Source organism: Euleptes europaea, chromosome 2 (genome assembly GCF_029931775.1).
Source record: "Euleptes europaea isolate rEulEur1 chromosome 2, rEulEur1.hap1, whole genome shotgun sequence".
NCBI lineage: Eukaryota > Metazoa > Chordata > Lepidosauria > Squamata > Sphaerodactylidae > Euleptes > Euleptes europaea.
The window spans coordinates 117,752,121-117,771,304 of NC_079313.1; the positions used below are offsets into that span (position 1 = coordinate 117,752,121).

General features: G+C 44.6%; 1 protein-coding gene and 3 non-coding genes across 4 annotated transcripts; 3 read left to right on the forward strand and 1 right to left on the reverse strand.

The window, feature by feature from the left end:
• Nucleotides 1-2,403: 2,403 nt before the first annotated feature.
• On the reverse strand, nt 2,404-10,501 carry LOC130473358 (retinol dehydrogenase 10-like). Its single transcript, XM_056844879.1, has 5 exons — nt 10,046-10,501; nt 7,102-7,200; nt 4,689-4,834; nt 3,838-3,969; nt 2,404-2,500 (listed from the first exon to the last, which is right to left on the reverse strand). Exons 1-5 carry the CDS (start codon nt 10,499-10,501, stop codon nt 2,404-2,406), a joined length of 930 nt encoding a protein of 309 aa, XP_056700857.1.
• A 3,973-nt stretch (nt 10,502-14,474) lies between these two features.
• On the forward strand, nt 14,475-14,568 carry LOC130474071 (small nucleolar SNORD12/SNORD106). The gene has a single exon (XR_008933218.1). It is a non-coding gene; the product is annotated as a small nucleolar SNORD12/SNORD106 (small nucleolar RNA).
• An 822-nt stretch (nt 14,569-15,390) lies between these two features.
• LOC130474069 (small nucleolar SNORD12/SNORD106) lies at nt 15,391-15,482 on the forward strand. The gene has a single exon (XR_008933216.1). It is a non-coding gene; the product is annotated as a small nucleolar SNORD12/SNORD106 (small nucleolar RNA).
• A 1,936-nt stretch (nt 15,483-17,418) lies between these two features.
• Nucleotides 17,419-17,509, forward strand: LOC130474070 (small nucleolar SNORD12/SNORD106). The gene has a single exon (XR_008933217.1). It is a non-coding gene; the product is annotated as a small nucleolar SNORD12/SNORD106 (small nucleolar RNA).
• Nucleotides 17,510-19,184: the final 1,675 nt, after the last annotated feature.

Below are 19,184 nucleotides of genomic sequence, written 5' to 3' on the forward strand. Positions count from 1 at the left end.
TTGATTTGAAAAAAAAAGGAAGGAGAGAGAACACGTCAAACTTAGGTAAGCCCGGCCTAATTATTGAACGGTTGAATTAATAATTACGCATTTTAGGGATTTTAAACTTCATTTGATCATTTTGATTTCTAGAATATTTTGCAGGGGAGGGGTGGGGAACCTGAATGCAACAGAAATTTAAATGGTCGATAATCTTCGTTTTAAAAAATAAAAAAATTGTGTGTGTGTGTCTGTATAAAGGCACATGAACTCAGTACATTACAGGATATGATCTCAGTGTAGTGCATATAAAACTGCAGATTGATTTTCCTTGAGTGCTTTATACTGTTTAATTACATTTCCATGTAGGGCTGAAAAAAATTACCTATGTTTATATATAAACTGTGTTGCTTTTGATGTTGTGTTTATTGCACACAGCGATGTGGGCAGTAAAGTTTTTGCATATGGTCCAGGTAAAGCACGATAGCCTTGCAAGTTAAGTACTGCTTCAGTTCATTGTTTACGCTGGAATTTTTTCTCCCCATGGAATGTAAGTAAAACGTAGTGTTTGTCACCAATAAATGGTAAATACTAAAAGACGAAGCGGGTGCATTCTTTACTCCTAAAGTAGCTATTTCCCTTTGGGGTCTGCTTGTTTCCCTTTTCTAGCCCATGCAAGTATTTAAAGCTGAAATCATGGGATTGGATTTTGACAGCTCTGAATGGAGCTGAGATCACAGGAAGGATCTTGGCTACCTCTCCTCTCTCACAGGAGCCACACACACACACCCTGGTGGCTTCTGAGGGTCAGGAGGTGCCTGAGAAGGTTTTTATATGCCGACTTTCTCTGCCACTTAAGGAGGTGGCTTACAATCACCTTTCCTTCCCCTCCCCACAACAGACACCCTATGAGGTAGGCGGAGCTGAGAGAGTGTGACTAGCCCAAGGTCACCCAGCTGGCTTCATGTGTAGGAGTGGGGAAACAAATCCAGTTCACCAGATTAGTCTCTGCCACTCATGTGGAAGAGTGAGGAATCAAACCCGGTTCTCCAGATCAGACTCCACTGCTCCAAGCCACCTCTCTTAACCACTACACCATACTGGCTGGAGGGGCTTCGGAGGGGATCTTATCAATCCAGCCCGGTGGGCCTCCTATCATTATGCATGGGAGGGGGGCTAAAGAAGGGTCAGTGCTGATTGTGGAAGGCCGTTTGTTCCCTTCACTGCTGTTCTTGGCACCCTGTCTCCTGTAGCCATTCTGTCCTTCTGAACTTGCTTTGACCTTGATGCACACGGAGCAGATCCAGACATTGACACAACTGGGGAAACTTCGTGCACAAAATTCCATGCATTTTTGCAGTCCACTCCATAGTTTTAAAGTCTCTTATGCTATGGCAATAAAATATTGGAACTGAAACAGCAGACTGGCTTTGATTGCTCTTTTCTAGGTGTCTTTCTTTTTTAGATTTTTGTTTAATGTTAGCTTCATAGTGGTAAGAAAATCCTTTTACCAAAATGGGGTGGCTTGGATGATGCTACACATGAAAAAATAGCTATAGCTGGGCTCCACCAGTGGTGCTGTGTAGTGTGGTTTGGAGCGGTGGACTCTAATCTAGAAAACTGGGTGGACTCTAATCTGGAAAACTGGGTTTGATTCCCCACTCCTCCACATGAGAGGCGGAGGCTCATCTGGTGAACCTGGTTGATTTCCCCACTCCTACATATGATTTTGGGCTAGTCACACTCTCTCAGCCCCACCTACCTCACAGGGTGTCTGTTGGGAGGGGAAGGGAAGGTGATTGTAAGCCAGTTTGATTCTTCCTTAAGTGGTAGAGAAAGTCGGCATATAAAAACCAACTCTTCTTATTTTTCTGTGATACCTGCTTACACCTTAGTGGGGCCTATGGAAGGTGTATTAAAAATGCAAAGATAAGTTGTGTATTCATGAGACTTTACATTCTTCCCTATTAAACTATATTTACATCAATATTCCAACTCTTTTCAGTCAACTAAAAATTTGAAGTTTTGCTGGCTGAATGAATACTCAATGAAGTACTCATCTGAACCATTTTTCCAGGCTGCCTTCAGGATTGGCATGAGTCAAATCAACTCATTTATCTGATAATGGGAAGCTGAAGTCCTCCTTAAAATGCACCATCTGCACATCTGGGCTAGAAGGCCCAGAAAGAATTATTACTTAGGCCAGCTTCTTAAAAAGAACGATGTGAATTTTGCCCTGTTTGTGGTTGCAACTGCCCATTTCCTGTTTGATAGAACAAAGGAAGAATGTTCTAGAAGCCAATGAGTCTCACATGTCAAATGCAACACAGTTTTAAGGAATTTTGTCCAGACTTTTTTTTTTAAGTCTTGAGTTCACGATTAGAAACAGTGCTTCAAAAGCTGGTCTTTGAAAAGGGAGTATCTTCATCTTCCTGCAGCACAATTTGCTTCTTTTTGTGGGATGTACTTGTCCAATCCCAGGAATTTTTGAACAAGAACTTGAACATCCCAAGGCAGGAAGCTGAGGAAGAAGAGAAAATGGACAACTTTGTTTAAAAGCTTAACTGCTTGTCATAATGTATTAGCCTTTAGAGGAAAGCACAAATAACTGACTTGGCCCCTATCTCCATCCTCTTTCTGATACAGTGTCCCTTCTATTTCAAGAAGGTTTGACACAGCAGGCAAAGGCGGCAGGCCAACAAAATTTTCCAAGGGGAAACAATTTTGTGGTAATAATAATGAAAGTGTTTGAAATATTGCAAGAATTACCAAAATGTGATAGACACACGACGTGAGCACATGCTGTTGGAAAAATTGCACTGATAGACTTGCTCGAAAATGTAATATCTATTTTCTGGCTGGGAAGCCTCTCAGGAGGCGGTGTGGCTGCACCATTTCCAGCCGTCATGTATCTACTCCACCCTCCTTAGGATTGGGCTGTAAGACTGAAATCCTGGGAACGCTTTCCTAGGAGCAAGGACCATTGAATAAAATTGGATTTACTTCTGAGTAGACCTGACCAGGATGGCTTCCCAAATCAACACACATTTACTTAATCAAAGGTTGTTAATTAACAAGGTAGCATGACTATTATTAGGCTGTAAATTCAGTACAGGAAAATACGTTGCTACTAAAATACGAGGCTCACAAAATACACAGTTACAGAATTGCTGAAGACTTCAAAAACCAAGATTAGTATGAATGCAACTTAGAGTCTTCAGGCAAGCAAAGAATCAAATACTGGCCGTAGCCAGTTAAAAGATACAAATCTTCCATAAATCTGGACTTAGAAGGAGGAGGAATTTCAATGTTTATTTAAGGAATTAAGATGCCAGGTCTGTGTGCTTGCATCAGCTAGCAGCTCTTACCCAGGGGCATTTAAATTGTGTGGAGTAAAGAGTGTTGGACCAGAACTGCAGAGACCTGGGTTATAATCCCCACTCCAACCTGAATCTCACTGGGTGACTTCTAATCATTTGAATGGTTTCAGAAGTTAGGTGTGTTGGTCTGCAGTAGAACAAGTCCAGTATCCTCTGGATTCAAGTCCAGTAGCCTCTTAGATAACAAGATTTTGGGGGTATAAGTTTTTGAAAGTCAAAGCTTCCCTCGTCAATATCTGACGAAGGGAGATTTGACTCTTTAAATCTACTTAGTCATTTGCATTACACACTCAGACACATTGTCAGAACTACAAATTAAATGGATGTGCTCTGCTAACCAACTTCACAGGGTTGGGGTAAAATGAATATATTTTGCCTGAGCTACTTTGAGGAAGGGCAGTTAAACAAATAAAATCAATGCACTGCACGTTGTATGGTCAGAAGCAAACGTCTGCAGTTTTCAAAAGGGTTAACTTACTTTTTTGATATCATTGCAAAGTACATCACTCTGGGGATGCAGATCATGTGCTGGTTACGAAGAATGCCTTGCATTGCTGATTTCACACAACAGCCTGATTTTACAGGAGAAATTGCAGCTTCAAGTTCTTGCCTGCATTAAGTACAGGGGTAAAGGAAAAAGCAAGTGACATAAAAATATACACTAAGCACATACTTTCAAGCTTTTCTTTACCATTGTAAGGACTAGAAACATACTTTTTTGTTTCTAAGGCTGAATTTTACACATCCACCAAGTTAATTGGGGACTGACTGAGCATTGCCATCAAATGTGTATGGGACTCTTGCTGCTTCTGCGTGAGGATACCCTGACCTGGATGGCCAAGGCTAGCCTGGTCTCGTCAGATCTCAGAAGCTAAGCAGGGTCGGCCCTGGTTAGTATTTAGATGGGAAACCACCAAGGAAGTCCAGGGTTGCTACGCAGAGGAAGGCAATGGCAAAACCACCTCTATTAGTCTCTTGCCTTGAAAATCTCAAGGGGTCGCCATAAGTCGGTTGCAATTTGGCAGCACACACACGGAGATGCGAAAATGTGCCTCTGCTATGACAGGTGCAGCAATCAGAGTGGAAATGGCTTCTATAAGCAGCTGTTTCCCCCTGTGCTTGCTGCTACAAAAGTTCTGTCAAGTTGCAGCTGACTTTGGGTGAACCCCTGTAGGGTTTTCAAAGGCAAGTGGTTTGCCATTGCCTGCCACTGAGTAGCAACCCTGGTGGTCTCCCATCCAAGTACTAACCAAGGCCCCTTCTTAGCTTCCGAGATCTGATGAGATCAGGCTAGCCTGGACCATACAGGTCAGGGCTGTGAGTTGTTACCTGATTCCAAAGCATCCTGACAGACCGGTGTCGCCAAAATAAGGGCACACAAGAGTAGTCTTCACACCGTTGACTTTTTTTGCTTTCAGCTCATGGCTCAGCGCTTCATGGAACCCAACCACCGCAAACTTGCTCGCACAATAGCCCTGCAAGGGAGGGGGGGAAAAACCTTTTCTCATTTACAGGCATCCTCTCCCCAAGTCTCACTTGGGTTACAAAGGGCTGAAGTTCTCTTCTTTAATTGACCAGCTTGATAGAGTGAATCAAAATGTTTCCCTGCACTTACAATGAAAATACTACTTCTTTTCTACACGCAGCCACATTACTTCATGTGCCTAAAATGGATGTTTCAGGTAAATTGCAAGTCTTAAGCAAAACCAGCTTGTCCTACAGAGCAGTTCAACCTTGCTTGTGAAGACAGAGGTGACAAGAAGACGACGAAGAGTTGGTTTTTATATGCCTACTTTCTTGACCACTTAAGGGAGCATCAAACCGGCTTACAATCACCTTCCTTTCCCCTCCCCACAACAGACACCCTGTGAGGTAGATGAGGCTGAGAGAGTGTGTCTGGCCCAAGGTCACCCAGCTGGCTGCATGTGTAGGAGTGGGGAAACAAATCCAGTTCATCAGATTGGCCTCCGCCGCTCATGTGGAGGAGTGGGGAATCAAACCCGGTTCTCCAGATCAGACGCCACTGCTCCAAACCACCGCTCTTAACCACTACACCACGCTGGCTCTCCTTAATGCTCAGGTCACTTTAATCAGAGGACATGACCTGTATTGACAATGTAATGGTTACATTATTATTTTCCTCCTTCACATCTACGGTATAAGATTATTGTGTGTGTGTGTTAAGTGCCATCAAGTCGCTTCCGACTCATGGCGACCCTATGAATGAAAGTCCTCCAAAATGTCCTATCTTTGATAGCCCTGCTCAGATCTTGCAAATTGAGGGCTGTGGCTTCCTTTATTGAGTCAATCCATCTCTTGTTGGGTCTTCCTCTTTTCCTGCTGCCCTCAGCTTTTCCTAGCATGACTGTCTTTTCCAGTGACTCTTGTCATCTCATGACGTGACCAAAATACGACAGCCTCAGTTTAGTCATTTTAGCTTCTAGGGTCAGTTCAGGCTTGATTTGATCTAAAACCCACTGATTTGGGTTTTTTTGGCAGTCCACGGAATCCGTAACACTCTCCTCCAACACCACATTTCAAAGGAATCTATTTTCTTCCTATCAGCTTTCTTCACTGTCCAGCTTTCACACCCATACATAGTAATAGGGAATAAGATTATGATGAGGATATAATTTCTCTTCCATCTAGTATTATTATGACTCTGTCCTTTCTGTCACATGCGCATGGAGTAACTGTTTTCTTCTACTTTATGATTGTATGGTGATGGTCCTTCATCAATCTGAAGAAGATATCAGAAGGATATTGAAACGAGTTTGTGCCAGAGATCCTGTCATATTATCTTGTGTATTTTCGTTGTACATGTTCATATAAATTGTGGAGGAAGAAAAAAGGAGGGGAATAGAACCCAACCTAAAAACAAAAGTTGAGTACCCAAGGTTGGGTGAAAGGAATATATATATATATAAGTTTATGTATACATACTGAAAGTATAATTTATTAGAAGCGCTATATAAAAGTTAAAATTATTTAAAAGCATTAAAATAGCACAATGGCATTTCCTGAGGTTGATAACTATAACCACATACCAAACGCGTTTCGGCCTATGGGGACTTCATCAATGGTTAATTAAAACCCTTTGTAAACCTGCACACATTTACAGAAATACATTAATGAATACAAATATAAACAGTTCAAACCCAACCAGGCATGTGTATACGTTGTAAATTCTATTCTCAGTTACTCAAACATCTGGTATAATAGGTTCTTTTGTAATACTGGTTAGTATAAGTCAAATACTACGTGTGCAGGTATCAACCTAGTAAAGCACTGCCATTGTGCTATTTTAATGCTTTAAAATAATTTTAACTTTTATATAGCTCTTCTAATAAATTATACTTTCAGTATTTATACATAAACCTATATATAATTTCCTTTCACCCAACCTTGGGTCCCCAGCATATAAATTGTGGATCCATGATACTCTATTAGATCTAGTAAATTTACATTTGCGTTTTAGTTCATACTTTATTATATTTTTCCATCTGGGGCTCATACGTTCCAGATGTGTTCCTGTTTGATAATTCCTGCCTTTTGGATGTTCGGGATGGTCCTGGCACTGCCCTTTTTTGGTTTTCCTTTTCATTGACCATCAGTGATGCTAGACCTTCAGAACCAGACAGGAGTGTACGTAGCAAAACATGGATGTGCTTCAGAAAAAGGGACACTTTTCTGAGAGAGTATGTGTATCATGTTAAGTTTTAACTGGCTTTAAGTTGCCAACCTCCATGCAACAGGTTGCAAACAGCCCCGATGATCCAGCGATTGTGACAATGTGGCCGTGTCCCCTCTCGATCATTCGTGGAAGGAAAGCCTTGACAGTCTGCAAAGAGACAAAAGCCCTTGTTGTGCATATGCACCATTTGCTTATTACAGCTGCAACCTCAGAACCCACTGTTCCAAGGCCGCCTTTGCAAAAGTGCTATCACCATTTACCCATTCTGTTTCAAATGCCATTGATGGCAAATACAAGGCAGGTAAATTACTGGCTATTATCAACCCAGTTTAGTCTCAAACAACTCATGGCATGTGACTTTAAATGCAGATGGGTCTTGTTCATAGGTAGGGTTGCTAACCTCCAGGCGGTGGCTGGAGATCTTCTGGGATTACAGCTGATCTCCAGCTGACAGACCCTATGGCATTCTAGCCCACCGAAGTCCCTCCCCAAAACCCACCCTCCCCAGACTGTACTCCCCAAATATCCAGGAATTTCTCAATCCGGAGATGGCTACCCTAGGTACAGCCCAAGCTACGATTGCCAACTATAAGTGGAGCCTGGAATTCTCCTGGAACTACAACTGATCGCCAGACTACAGGGATCCGTCCGCCTGCAGGAAACAGCAGCTTCAGAGGGTGGACTTTATGCCATACTTTCCCCGCCAAGCTCCCTCCCCTCCTCAAACTCTGCCATCCCCAGGTATTACCCCCAAATGTCCCGAGCACAGGGTTACCACCAAACTACCCATGCAGTGCTAGATAGAGTTCCTCTTTGATTCCAATGGCCTTAGACTAGCGTTAACTCACAATGCCATTCTAACAAGCCATAAGAACCTAAGAGCCCCACTGGATCAGGCCAGTCTATCCATTCCAGCATCCTGTTTCACACAGAGGCCATCCAGTTGCCCTGGAGGGCAAACTCGGCATAGATGCTAAGTCTGTTCCCTTCTGCTGCCTCCCTGCACTGGTATTCAGAGGTTTGCTATCTCTAAATATGGAGGCTTTCTTCAGTCACCGACGTGGCTTGTAGCCATTGACGGACCTAGTCAGTTGTATTTTTGAGTCCACCAGGCCTTGATTTCAGCCGGATGGTTTCCATTTATCCTGTTCCTGCTGAGAAAAATATCCACTCCAAATTCCCCTGGATATTTTTGGGTTTAGCAGCCCATGTGACAAGGCTAAAGGGGGTAACGAGATTAGCCTTCATTTCGATCCTCTTAAAATGCCCTTCCACCCGACAGTCTTTTCATCTTTTTGGAAATATTGGTGAAAGCCAGTCTGTGTTCTGTCAGGACTTGATTGATAAGCTGCTTTCCAGAATCAGTTGCTGCAAAACCACCATTCTGGCTAGGAAGCTGAATCTAGGCTGTTACCGCACTAGGTATTCCCAGCGATGTAGTAAGAGTTTGAAAATGTTATAAAAAACATTGCTGTAAAAGGGTTTTTGGATACCATGGCTTATAAATGGTTGGAAGACGTCTTCACAGCTAAAGGGGCCAAACAAAGTGCGAACAGTATTTTTTATAACGTTTTCAAACTCTTAATACATTGGTGGGAATACATAGAAAGGGCGAACAGTATTTTTTATAACATTTTCAAACTCTTAATACATCGCTGGGAATACAAGTGCGGTAACCCCCCTAGTTGGATAAACTCCAAATTATCACATACCACCTTGGATAACTTCTCTATGTACAAACCCTATAACTCAGCACACATTATGGAATACATAGGTTTGGTCTGGGGTCCCCAACCTGTCTGAGCCATAATGTGATCACTCATGGCTTGTGGGTTATTCTCAGTTCCCATGGCTAAGGTGCCCGATTAAGATCAAGAACGCCATACACATGGACAAATGGCTTCAACCCCATCCCCTTGGTGATGTTTTCGCAACCTGAAACAGTCCGGGGAGAGCATGATTGGACCTGTTGGGGAAATTGATATGTATCCCTGGGAAGAAGTGGACTTCTCCCAAACAGTGTTCTTCTCTGGGACTGCTTCAGATTAAGAAAGTGGCAGAGGGGGAAAGCTTGAATTCTTTCTACATGTGCCACCGTCTTAATCTGAATCAGGCACCGCATGGTTGGGAACTGACTAGAACCTGCAATTCATGTATGACTGGCCTCCTGGGGACCCCTGACTGAATCTGTCGTAAATGATTTGTGGCCACCCCATCAAGGGCCTTTCAAGACTAGTGCGGTGCTTTGCCATTGCCTTCCTCTGCAGTGTCTTCCTTGGTGGTTGCCCTTCCAAGTACCAACACTGCTTAGCTTCTGAGATTTGGTGAGATTGGCCTATACCATGCTGCCTTTCCTCCCAAATCCACATGCTTAGGTACCATCATATATTCTAAACACAAGCCAAAAATCCACAAAAGGTCTGTGTGTGCCATCCCCGTTGAGTGGTCTGGAGACCAAGTCCTATGAGGAAAAGTTGAAGGAACTGAGTATGTTTAACCTGAGGAGGAGAAGACTGAGAGGTGATATGGTAACCACCTTCAAGTACGTGAAGAGCTGTCATATAGAGGATGGTGCTGAATTGTTTTCTGTTGCTCCAGAAGGTTGGACCAGAACCAACAGGTTGAAATTAAATCAAAAGAGTTTCCATCTAGAATTAGGAAGAATTTTCTAACAGTTAGAGCGGTTCCTCAGTGGAACAGGCTTCCTCAGGAGGTGGTGAGCTCTTCTTCCCTGGAGTTTTTTTAAGCAGAGGCTAGATGGCCATCTGTCAGCAATGCTGATTCTATGACCTTAGGCAGATCATGAGAGGGAGGGCATCTCAGCCATCTTCTGGGCATGGAGTAGAGATCACTGGGGGTGTTGGTGGGGGGGAGAGGTAGTTGTGAATTTCCTGCATTGTGCAGGGTGTTGGACTAGATGACCCTGGTCGTCCCCTCCAACTCTATGATTCTATGAAATGTTTTCATTTTTGTTGCAACGAATGCCACTTACCCAAAAATGAGCATGACAATTAGTCCTCATGGTCCTCTCCAGAAGTTCGTCTGGACACTGCAAGATGGGCTTCCCAGCTACGATGCTGGCATTATTGACCAAGATGGTGACATCTCCAACATCTCTTCTCACCTTCTCAGCAGCAGCATAGACCTCTTCCCGCCGACTCACATCACAAGTGTAAGCATAAGCCCTGACTCCCAGCTCACGTACTTCCCTTGCTATGTTTTCATTATCTTCTGAGTTGACATCCCACAAGACGAGAGTAGCTCCCCTTCGGGCAAATTCCAGTGCCAAAAGGCGCCCCCCACCAGTACCACTGGCTGCTCCCGTTATCAAGCAGATTTCATTAGCTACTGTTTTCTCCGGGGGTTTCACTACCCACTGAAGCAGAGAATGGATGATACATCCAAATATTTTCACTGTGAGTATAAGGAAGTCTGTAAGCACAGCCATTCTTTCCGATCCCTGGGCAGAAAACAATAGCAATAATTGCTAGTGCTCTGGAGGGCTGGTGCATGAAAACACATCTGAAATTCAGAAAAGCTGTACTTATAGGAAAAATGGAGATTTAAGAGATTATAGCAACTGCTTCTAATAAGAGGGTGGAATTTGGACAACAAAGAGAGTGTTAGGTCATTAACTCCCAAACTGCAACACTGGACACACTAGAGTATTGTAACAGCACAATTTGTGAAATAAATGAATCAAACAGTAAAGGACATTGGCCCACAAAGGAGTCTGCCTGCTGGGTCTCAGAATGATTCGTTGGCTTCGCCTATTTCCAATCTGCCTCTTCCGGTGTTATGCCAGTTAGATAGTCTCCGTTTAATTGGGGGAATTAGCAATGGAGACAAAACTTTGCATGCAGGATCTTTGATACCTTTTTCCATGAGGATGAGCATACCGGTGGAAATATTCTCAATATAGATGCCTTGCATGAATTCTAAGGATTTTATTAAAATAATTTTAGATGCACACACACTCACAGCAAATCCCACGGAACCCAATACATGCAAGAACTAGGAAATAAAAGGAAATAAAACCCCTAATTGATCCTTTTAACTGGAGATGCTGGGGACTGAACCCGGAGGTGAGACAGAGAGAACCTGCTATCCTTCTCGAAGCAAGTTCAGTTGTGACAGAGGACCTGAAGTGTTTTCCATGTCTAATTATGAGGCTGACTTGAGCACTCTGATGCTCAAGGAAAGCTTTTCAAACGGTCGTGGATTTTAATCATTATTGGGTTGGATCTTGTGGCTCCGTTCCCACAGTGGTGCTTTTCTTTTGCATCAGTGGCACTTGAAGAAAGCACAACCCTTATCAGAATGAAGAAGAAGAGCTGGTTTTTATATGCCGACTTTCTCTGCCCCTTAAGGGAGAATAAAACCGGCTTACAATCACCTTCCCTTCCCCTCCCCACAACAGACACCCTGTGAGGTAGGTGGGGCTGAGAAAGTGTGACTCGCCCAAGGTCACCCAGCTGGCTCCATGTGTAGGAGTGGGGAAACAAATCCAGTTCACCAGATTAGCCTCCGCCTCTCATGTGGAGGAGTGGGGAATCAAACCCGGTTCTCCAGAACAGACTCCACCACTCCAAACCACCACTCTTAACCACTACACCACGCTGGTGGGATTCAACCAGTTGTGTTTCTTGGGCTCCTCTTGCCCCATTCTTCTCTCCTTTGACCACCCATTGGCTGGCAGCCATAGTTTTTACCTCCCTATCTCTGTTAACTACTGTTCCACGTAAACATCTACGGACTGTTCCTCCTTGTGTCGCTTACTCTGGTGCCAGTGTCTAGGAAACCCTGGGGGAGGCACACTGCACACACATGCCCAGAGTGCAGTCCTGAAACAGTGGGGTGAATGAATCTGCTCCCCACAATTAATTCATATTATTATTATTATTCCATTTTATCTCACATACATCTTTCTGTCCTCCCCCATTTTATCCTCACAGCAATCCTGTGAGGTAGGTTAGGCAGACAGAGTGACAGAACCAAAGTCACCCAGCCAGCTTCACGGCAGTGATTTTTTTTTTTTTTTTTTGCCTTGATCAGTAGGGTTGCAAGCCCTGGGTAGGGAAATACCTGAAGATTTTGGGATGGAGCCTGGGGAGGGCAAGGTTTGGGGAAGGGCGGGACCTCAGTGGGGATGTGATGCCATAGAATCCACCCTCCCAAGCAGCCATTTTCTCCAGGGGAATTGCAGTGCATTCCTAAGGAGAGTTACTCCAGTCTAAGCCCATTCATTTCAATGGGCTTAGACTGGAGTAACTCTCCATAGGAGTGCACTGTTGATTTCTGTCTTCGAACAGATCTCCAGGCCCCACCTGGAGGCTGGCAACCTAGGGTTGCCAGGTTCCTCGTCACCTCCAGCGGGAGGTTTTTGGGGCGGAGCCTGAGGGGGGCGTGGTTTGGGGAGGGACTTCAATGCCATAGAGTCCAATTGCCAAAGTGGCCATTTTTCTGCAGGTGAACTGATCTCTATCGGCTGGAGATCAGTTGTAATAGCAGGAGATCTCCAGCCACTACCTGGAGGTTGGCAACCCTATGTCAGGGGTCCTTTTTGGCGTTGCATCAGACAGCCACAGACAAATCCTTAGTTCCTAATCTGCACAAGGGAATAAACAGTCAGTCCTGTCGGGCAGAATTTCTGCCACAGATTTAATAACCCTTAGGAACAAAATTATTATTAACCCTGATCCACTATTGCTTCAGCCCAGCAGGTTCAGTTTGTATAGACGAGGTTTGCAATAAACATGTTTCATCGTTAAAAAAAAATACATCCACAAGAAAATATGGGTAGCAATGACAGGGTCATTTGTCAATACAGTTTTGCTGCCGCAAGAATTGTAATAGCTAAAGTTTGGAAGCAAGTGAATAAACCTTCAATTAGTGACTGGAGAGACTATGGATGTATATGAGGATGGCCAAATTAACAGAATTCCTACATGGAAAAGATATGGAAGAATTAAAAAAAAAACTTGGGCAAAGGCCGTCACATATTGGGATAAACTGGCGAAAATGAATTTTACTATTTTAGTTAGTGAGTTACAGAAACACGTTTTATTGCTGTTCTATTTTACTGGTAATAATGTAATTTTTAAAACTGTTTAGACACTCCCTCGGAAGTCTGGTGATGGGTCACTTTTTAAGGTGGGTGGAGGGTCGAAAGGGTGTTTGTTTTTTGAGCTTTACAACTTTGCATTAATTAGAGTATATAATTGATACTCTTTTGTATTTTTTTTAATTTTCCTTTTATTATTGCATCTGTTTGTTTTGTTGTATGTTATAAAAATAAAAAAAATCATACAAAAAAAAAATACATCTCAAGTACAAAGTTTTCGTCTCCTCCTACTCCGGCGGGCCTCGCGCCCTCCCCGTTTGCTTTGGAAAGACGCGCACGCCCGTTCTCCTACCTAGCACGGCTCTCCCAGGACTACATTTCCCACAGTGCCTTGAGAAGGAGCATGCGCACTAAAGACACAGGGGCTATATAATAACATCATCTGGCGCGGGGCGTTCTTTTCCGTCGAGCTTCGCCGCGGTAAGAGGCGCCGGTGGGGTCCCCCAATCCGTGGCCATCCGGTCCGGCGGTCGGTTTTCCCCCGGTTATACTTCTTTGTTGTTGCTCCTCGTAGCCCCCTTTGTTCCCCTCGACCTATATTGGCTGCGTGCGGGCTCGGTAAGGGGGGGCGCGGCCAGATTGTTGCATCCCGCACCAAGGCGGTGTAGTTGCAAGCGCTGCACCTAGAGAGCCTTTTGGGAGGCTTGGGTGAAGGGTGTCGCTCCTTTTCTATGTTCAATGCTATTGCCCTCCTTTACCCTGCGTTGGCTTTTTGCGCGAGGAGGGAGCAATGGTTGCCTCCCATAAGGCTGATGCACGTCGGAGCCTCCTAGCCATTAATTCATTTTCTTTCTTGAGCACATTATGGTTGAAAACGCATGGTCGCTTTATCCTCCTTTAATCCCTGTTTTAGCCAGGATCGAACGCACAATCAGCGATCCTGGCTGAATCTTGGCTGAAACAGGGATTAAAGGAGATAAAGTGACCATGCGTTTCCGCCCTATAACTTGTCCGTTCTCTAAGGAGCATGGGGTGAGTGGGGCACATTGTTTCTCTCCCCCCTTATCCTCACTGCAACCCTGTTTTAGGTGTGGCTGTGCAAGAACGCCCATAGAAGCTTAGCCCACGTGCTTTACTTAGTTAACCCATGTTGATGCTGCCTTTCGACCCAACTTTGGGTGTCCAAGCCGGCGACCGATTAAAACCAGCTTTTAAATGCACAGGCCACATGCAAAGCAATTGGGGTTTGAACTTGGGTTTGCGCCGTTCTTCACCACTGCACCCTCTGCTGCTTCTTTATTATTATTCTGTCTCTCTATGTGACTTCTTGGGAGTCTGAACTGGCCGAAGTCATAGAAGTGGTGTGTGTGATGACTTGCAAACTTTTTTCCCCATCAGAGCGGAAGTGGTGATTTATTTGCTGCTAGCCAGAATCTGTCTGATACACCACAAAACAGAGACAAGGGGGTGGGGAGATCTGGTCGGCGTCGTTTTCTTCCCGCTGTCTTCTGAAAGGCTAATGTCTTGCATTTGGACTTGCAGATGGTAAGGTTTGCTCTTCCTACGCTGGATATCTGCCCATTTAGGGCAAGCCATGTGAACGGTTGTAACATCCTCTGAGCAGAAGGAAATGATGGGTGGCATCCTGCCTCCTGAGAAGATGGGTGAGTTTTTGGTTCCCATTTTAAAAGCAGGTTTAGTCACCCACCTTTCAAATATAGTAAAAACTCCCCAGGCTCTTAATAGTCCACATACAGTAACTGATGCGTGTCACAATTAACATTAACGCAAGCAAACTTGTATTTTTGCTGCTTTCCTTTTTAAAAATGGGGTGGTGGATTTTGTACGATACCAAGGGATGTGCTTTTGGGTGTACCCTGTTCCTTGGTATTAAAAGCACAGTGTTTGGTAGGGAGCATGGCTGTGTAAGAAGTGCTGTATTTCTTGCCAGAATATATGAGGAGTGGACTAATTTCATGGGCCTTTTAAAAGCAAATCTGGAGAGGGTTCCTACACAATGGTGCCTATCTTCTGTGGACTGTCCATATGGGCTATTTGCATGCATGACCATGTGGCTGGCAAACAAAGCGCATTGTTAACACGCCCACCTCTTCAGGATTTAAACCACGTGTAAAACTGGTGCTTGAATTTGGAGGTGGGGGACATTAAACATACAAGCCGGTTGTTAAATTGAGCGCAGAAATGAAGAAATGGTATCTTTGCCAAGTATTTTGTACCTGAGCAGGGCATCCCTTCTGCGATGTGTGTCTAAAGCTGATGTACGTGATGACTAAAACTTTTTTCCCCAGCAGAGCGACCCTGTTGATTTTTGCTGCTTTAGCCAGATCTTGTCTGATACATCAGCGTAATTGTTTTTAACGGCTGTGTGGTTTTAATGTATTTTAAGCTGTTGAGCAAATTGTTCATTATGGCATCTAAGAAACAGTAACAATTTCCTTGTTTTCTGCATCATTTTAGGATGGGTGAGACTGACGAATCGGGTTGAGTAGTTGAAGTGGGCTGACGGAGAGCAGAGGGTGACTTAAGCCTTGAAAGAAGGGCCTCTTGTTCCACTGAAATGCCTGAACACGTGCAAGAAGCATGATTGTAAGCCTCTCCATTAATGTAGATTAATCCCAGTTAATATCCTGTGCAAGCAGGTGTGGTGTTAGCTTTCCCATTTTTATTCTGTCCTTCCTCAGGGCGTTCATTGTTCATGGTTCACCCCCATTTATTCTCCTAACTCCTGTGAGGTGGGTTAGGTTGAGAGTGTGACTGGCCCGAGGGAGTCCCATTGAATTAGAGTTTTTGAGTCTGCAGAGAGCTGCCTCTCCTGGACTCTTCAGAACTTCCTCTTGTACTGAGAAGGCAGTAAACCTTTGTAAGTTAGACATGAGCTCTGACTCATAAAGGCGTACACTGGAGTAACGTTTCTCATCTCGAAGGTGCAGCTGGCCCCTGTTACATTTTGCTTATTTCCAGTATCCAAAGAGAGAAGACCGCTTGCTGTAAAACCGCAGGGAGAGGTTTTAAAAGCCTGACTTGCTGTATCTGTCGCAAGCAAATGGTGACAGCTTAGCTTTTTGCTAGTCAGCTGATGAGGAGCCACCCAAAACTCTGTGTATTCCATTTGAGCCCCCCCGCCCCGCAAAACTTGAGATGCGAGCTGATGCCAGGAAGCACATTAGCAGGGAGTGTGGAATCCATGGGCACTATGTTGGGTAGCACTGAGATGTGCTGCATCCAGCAGATTGGGAAAGTGGTAAGCTTTTCAGAGGGTGTGCCTTTTTAGATTTGTATTCCCCCAAACCCTTCAGAAAACTAGGGTTTCGGGTGAAATAATATTTACATCTGGACGTGACTTAAATAATTTTGGGCCCTCAATTGCAGTCTGATGTACTGCTCAGACACCAGTTCATTACCTTAGTAAAAGCTAGATTTTAGAGCGGGGTGTCAGACTTATTTGTTACAAGGGCTGGATATGGCATAAATGTCACTTAATTGAATTGGGCCGGGCCATTCCTTGCCAACCTAGATTGGGAGTGGGGGTTGTGGCGGCGGTTGCAATGGGCTTGCCAACCCAGTTTGGGACTGAGGGGGTGGATGCCTTGCGGGCCGGATAACAGATCTGGCCCTCGGACTGTTATGTTTGACACTGCTGCTTTAGAGTGTCAGACTTGCACTAGGACGATAAAAATGCTTGCTCGGGTCAGTCCTGGTCTCCGTTAAACCAATTTCACGTGGTTGCTGTAACCCAGTGTGGGGCAACCCACGTATGCTGCTTGGAGCTCCCTGGAGTGAGGGTGGTAGAGAGGAAATAAATCTACACCGTCTAGTATGTTGTGGGAGGATGCTGACTTGGATATCTCCCTGGGTTCTGTGCGGTAAGTGCATGAGAGTGAAACCTTAGAATTGCAAGAGAATGCAAAATTAATAATGGGGATTTATTATTTTCTCATACAGCAAAGCGAATATTATCAAGGTCTGGTTTGCTGGTAGTTTCTTGTGGGTTTCCTAGACCCAGATCACCTGTCCTTTGCTGTACTGTATAATACTTAGTTGGGATCGGCGGTGTCTTCCAGTTTTATATAAAATGGCTTTTCATACCTCAATATGCCTTGCAATTGTGTTGCAGATGTACAGACGTGTTTGCTCGGATTCGGATGCTTGAAAGAATGCCGTAAGAGGTTGGGTGATTCTTCTAGATGAACACCTTTTGAAGGTTGTGGCGAGCCTTCAGTGACTTAAGGTAAATGCCGAGCGTCCATTTTAGTAGGACATGGTGGCACGGGACATATCATTCAGTGGTACATGATGACGCTCAACTTTTTTCCCCATCATATCGGCAATGCTGACCAAACCTGTTCTAGCCAGATTGTCTGATTCCACTGATACCCGTGTGCTTCTGTGTCACCTGTTCCAGTCTCAAGTTGCGCTCATAGTATCTGCTTCTGAAGGCAGAAGCTGAGGCACGTCTACCCAGACTGCACAGCTGATATCCATAGAGAACCTTAATACTTGTCTAGGAGCCTAAGTGTAATCGCTAGCTCTTGGTTGTCTGATACTAACACTCCCAAATATCTGGGGTAGACTAGAGGGGCCTGTTTTGCTCCTTGTTATTAGTTTTAGTTTCTGCAATAATTTGTCAGGCCCTTGTGATATTTGAGGGAATAAGATCGCAAGTAGCAATTCTATCTTCCTGGCCGGTGGGAAGAGTTCATCATGGTGTAGAGCAGAAGTTTCCTGACAATGGGTTGTGAAACACGAACGTGGGGCCTGTGGCTTTTGCGGATTTATTGATTGTACGTACTCTGTTTTCTTAAGTGGGTCATACCAAATAAAGTTGAACTTGTGAGCCAGCCTGGTGTAGTGGTTTGGAGCGGTGGACTCTGATCTGGAGAACCGGGTTTGATTCCCCACGCCTCCACACAAAGCCAGCTGGGTGACCTTGGGCTAGTCACACTCTCTCAGCCTCACCTACCTCACGGTGGGGGGGAGGGGAAGAAGGTGATAGTAAGCTGGTTTGATTCTTCCTTCAGTGGTAGAGAAAGTCGGCCTATAAAAACCAACTCTTCTTCTGAGTCGCCACACTTCAAGTACGGAATTGAGGTGCAGTGTCTTCCATTGCTCAGGCAATGTACGCTTGCTATGAGACTGCACAGGCAGAACAGGAAGTTGGTTCTTGTAGGTTATCCTTCAGTGTTACTACTCTGAAGATGCCTGCCACAGTTGCTGGTGAAACATCAGGAAAGAAAATTCCAAGACCACGGTTACACAGCCCGGATAACCTACAAGAACCAATGAACTCTGACCGTGAAAGCCTTCGACAATATTTAGAACAGGAAGTTGTTTGTACTTCTTAGAGCTGTCCAACTGTTTATATTTACTGCCTACAGTAACAGATGACTAAGCTGCCTTGGTTTCTGTTAACAGGTACAAGGATTCTGGAAGCTGTCTCCCGGCTGGCTTCCACTGCAAGGTGCTCATGAGAGCTGCCGAGATTTCGAAGGCATTGAAGTTGAAATATCAGGAGCTTGTTATTGTCACACTAATAATAAATACATGATTTGCACCATGGCACAGTCAAGTAGTTGTTAATGAGTGGGGATGGAAACTAATTCTCTCTGTCACACACACACCTTCCCTTCTAGCTCGTCTTCAGGATTTGTAGCAGGCTGGGATTCCCGCACTGGTTTGTCAGACTGCTGCAACAGGTTTGGTGTGTAGATCCACTTGGTTGAAGGGGGAGGGGGGCAGATTGGTGGGGAGAGCATGCGACTTGCATGCAGACGATGCCCAGCTTCAGGCTCTGGTATCTTCTGTTGGGAAAAGGGCTTTGGTGGTAGGGCTGAGAGAGGAACTCTGCCTGGGGACTTTTGAGAGCCACCAGTCGGATGCCTCTGGCCTAACTTGCTGGTAAGTTGAGTCTCGCTGGTCGTGAGGCAGCGGCTCACTTCAGCGCTTGTCTCCTTAATAGATTTCATTTTCCATGTCAGATCTGCACAGTACTTGGTTCATGTTCTTCAGGCTCTTGTTCGTACAGCAGATGTGAATAGAACTTGAAATG

Excerpts from the sequence above, each read along its gene's own strand:
- LOC130473358 (XM_056844879.1), bottom strand. The coding sequence starts at position 10,501 with ATGGCTGTGCTTACAGACTTCCTTATACTCACAGTGAAAATATTTGGA. Across the intron at positions 4,835-7,101 it reads TTGCAACCTGTTGCATGGAG|GGCTATTGTGCGAGCAAGTT; the intron begins GTTGGCAACTTA and ends CCTCCCTTGCAG. Across the intron at positions 2,501-3,837 it reads TTTGCAATGATATCAAAAAA|CTTCCTGCCTTGGGATGTTC; the intron begins GTAAGTTAACCC and ends CTTCTTCCTCAG.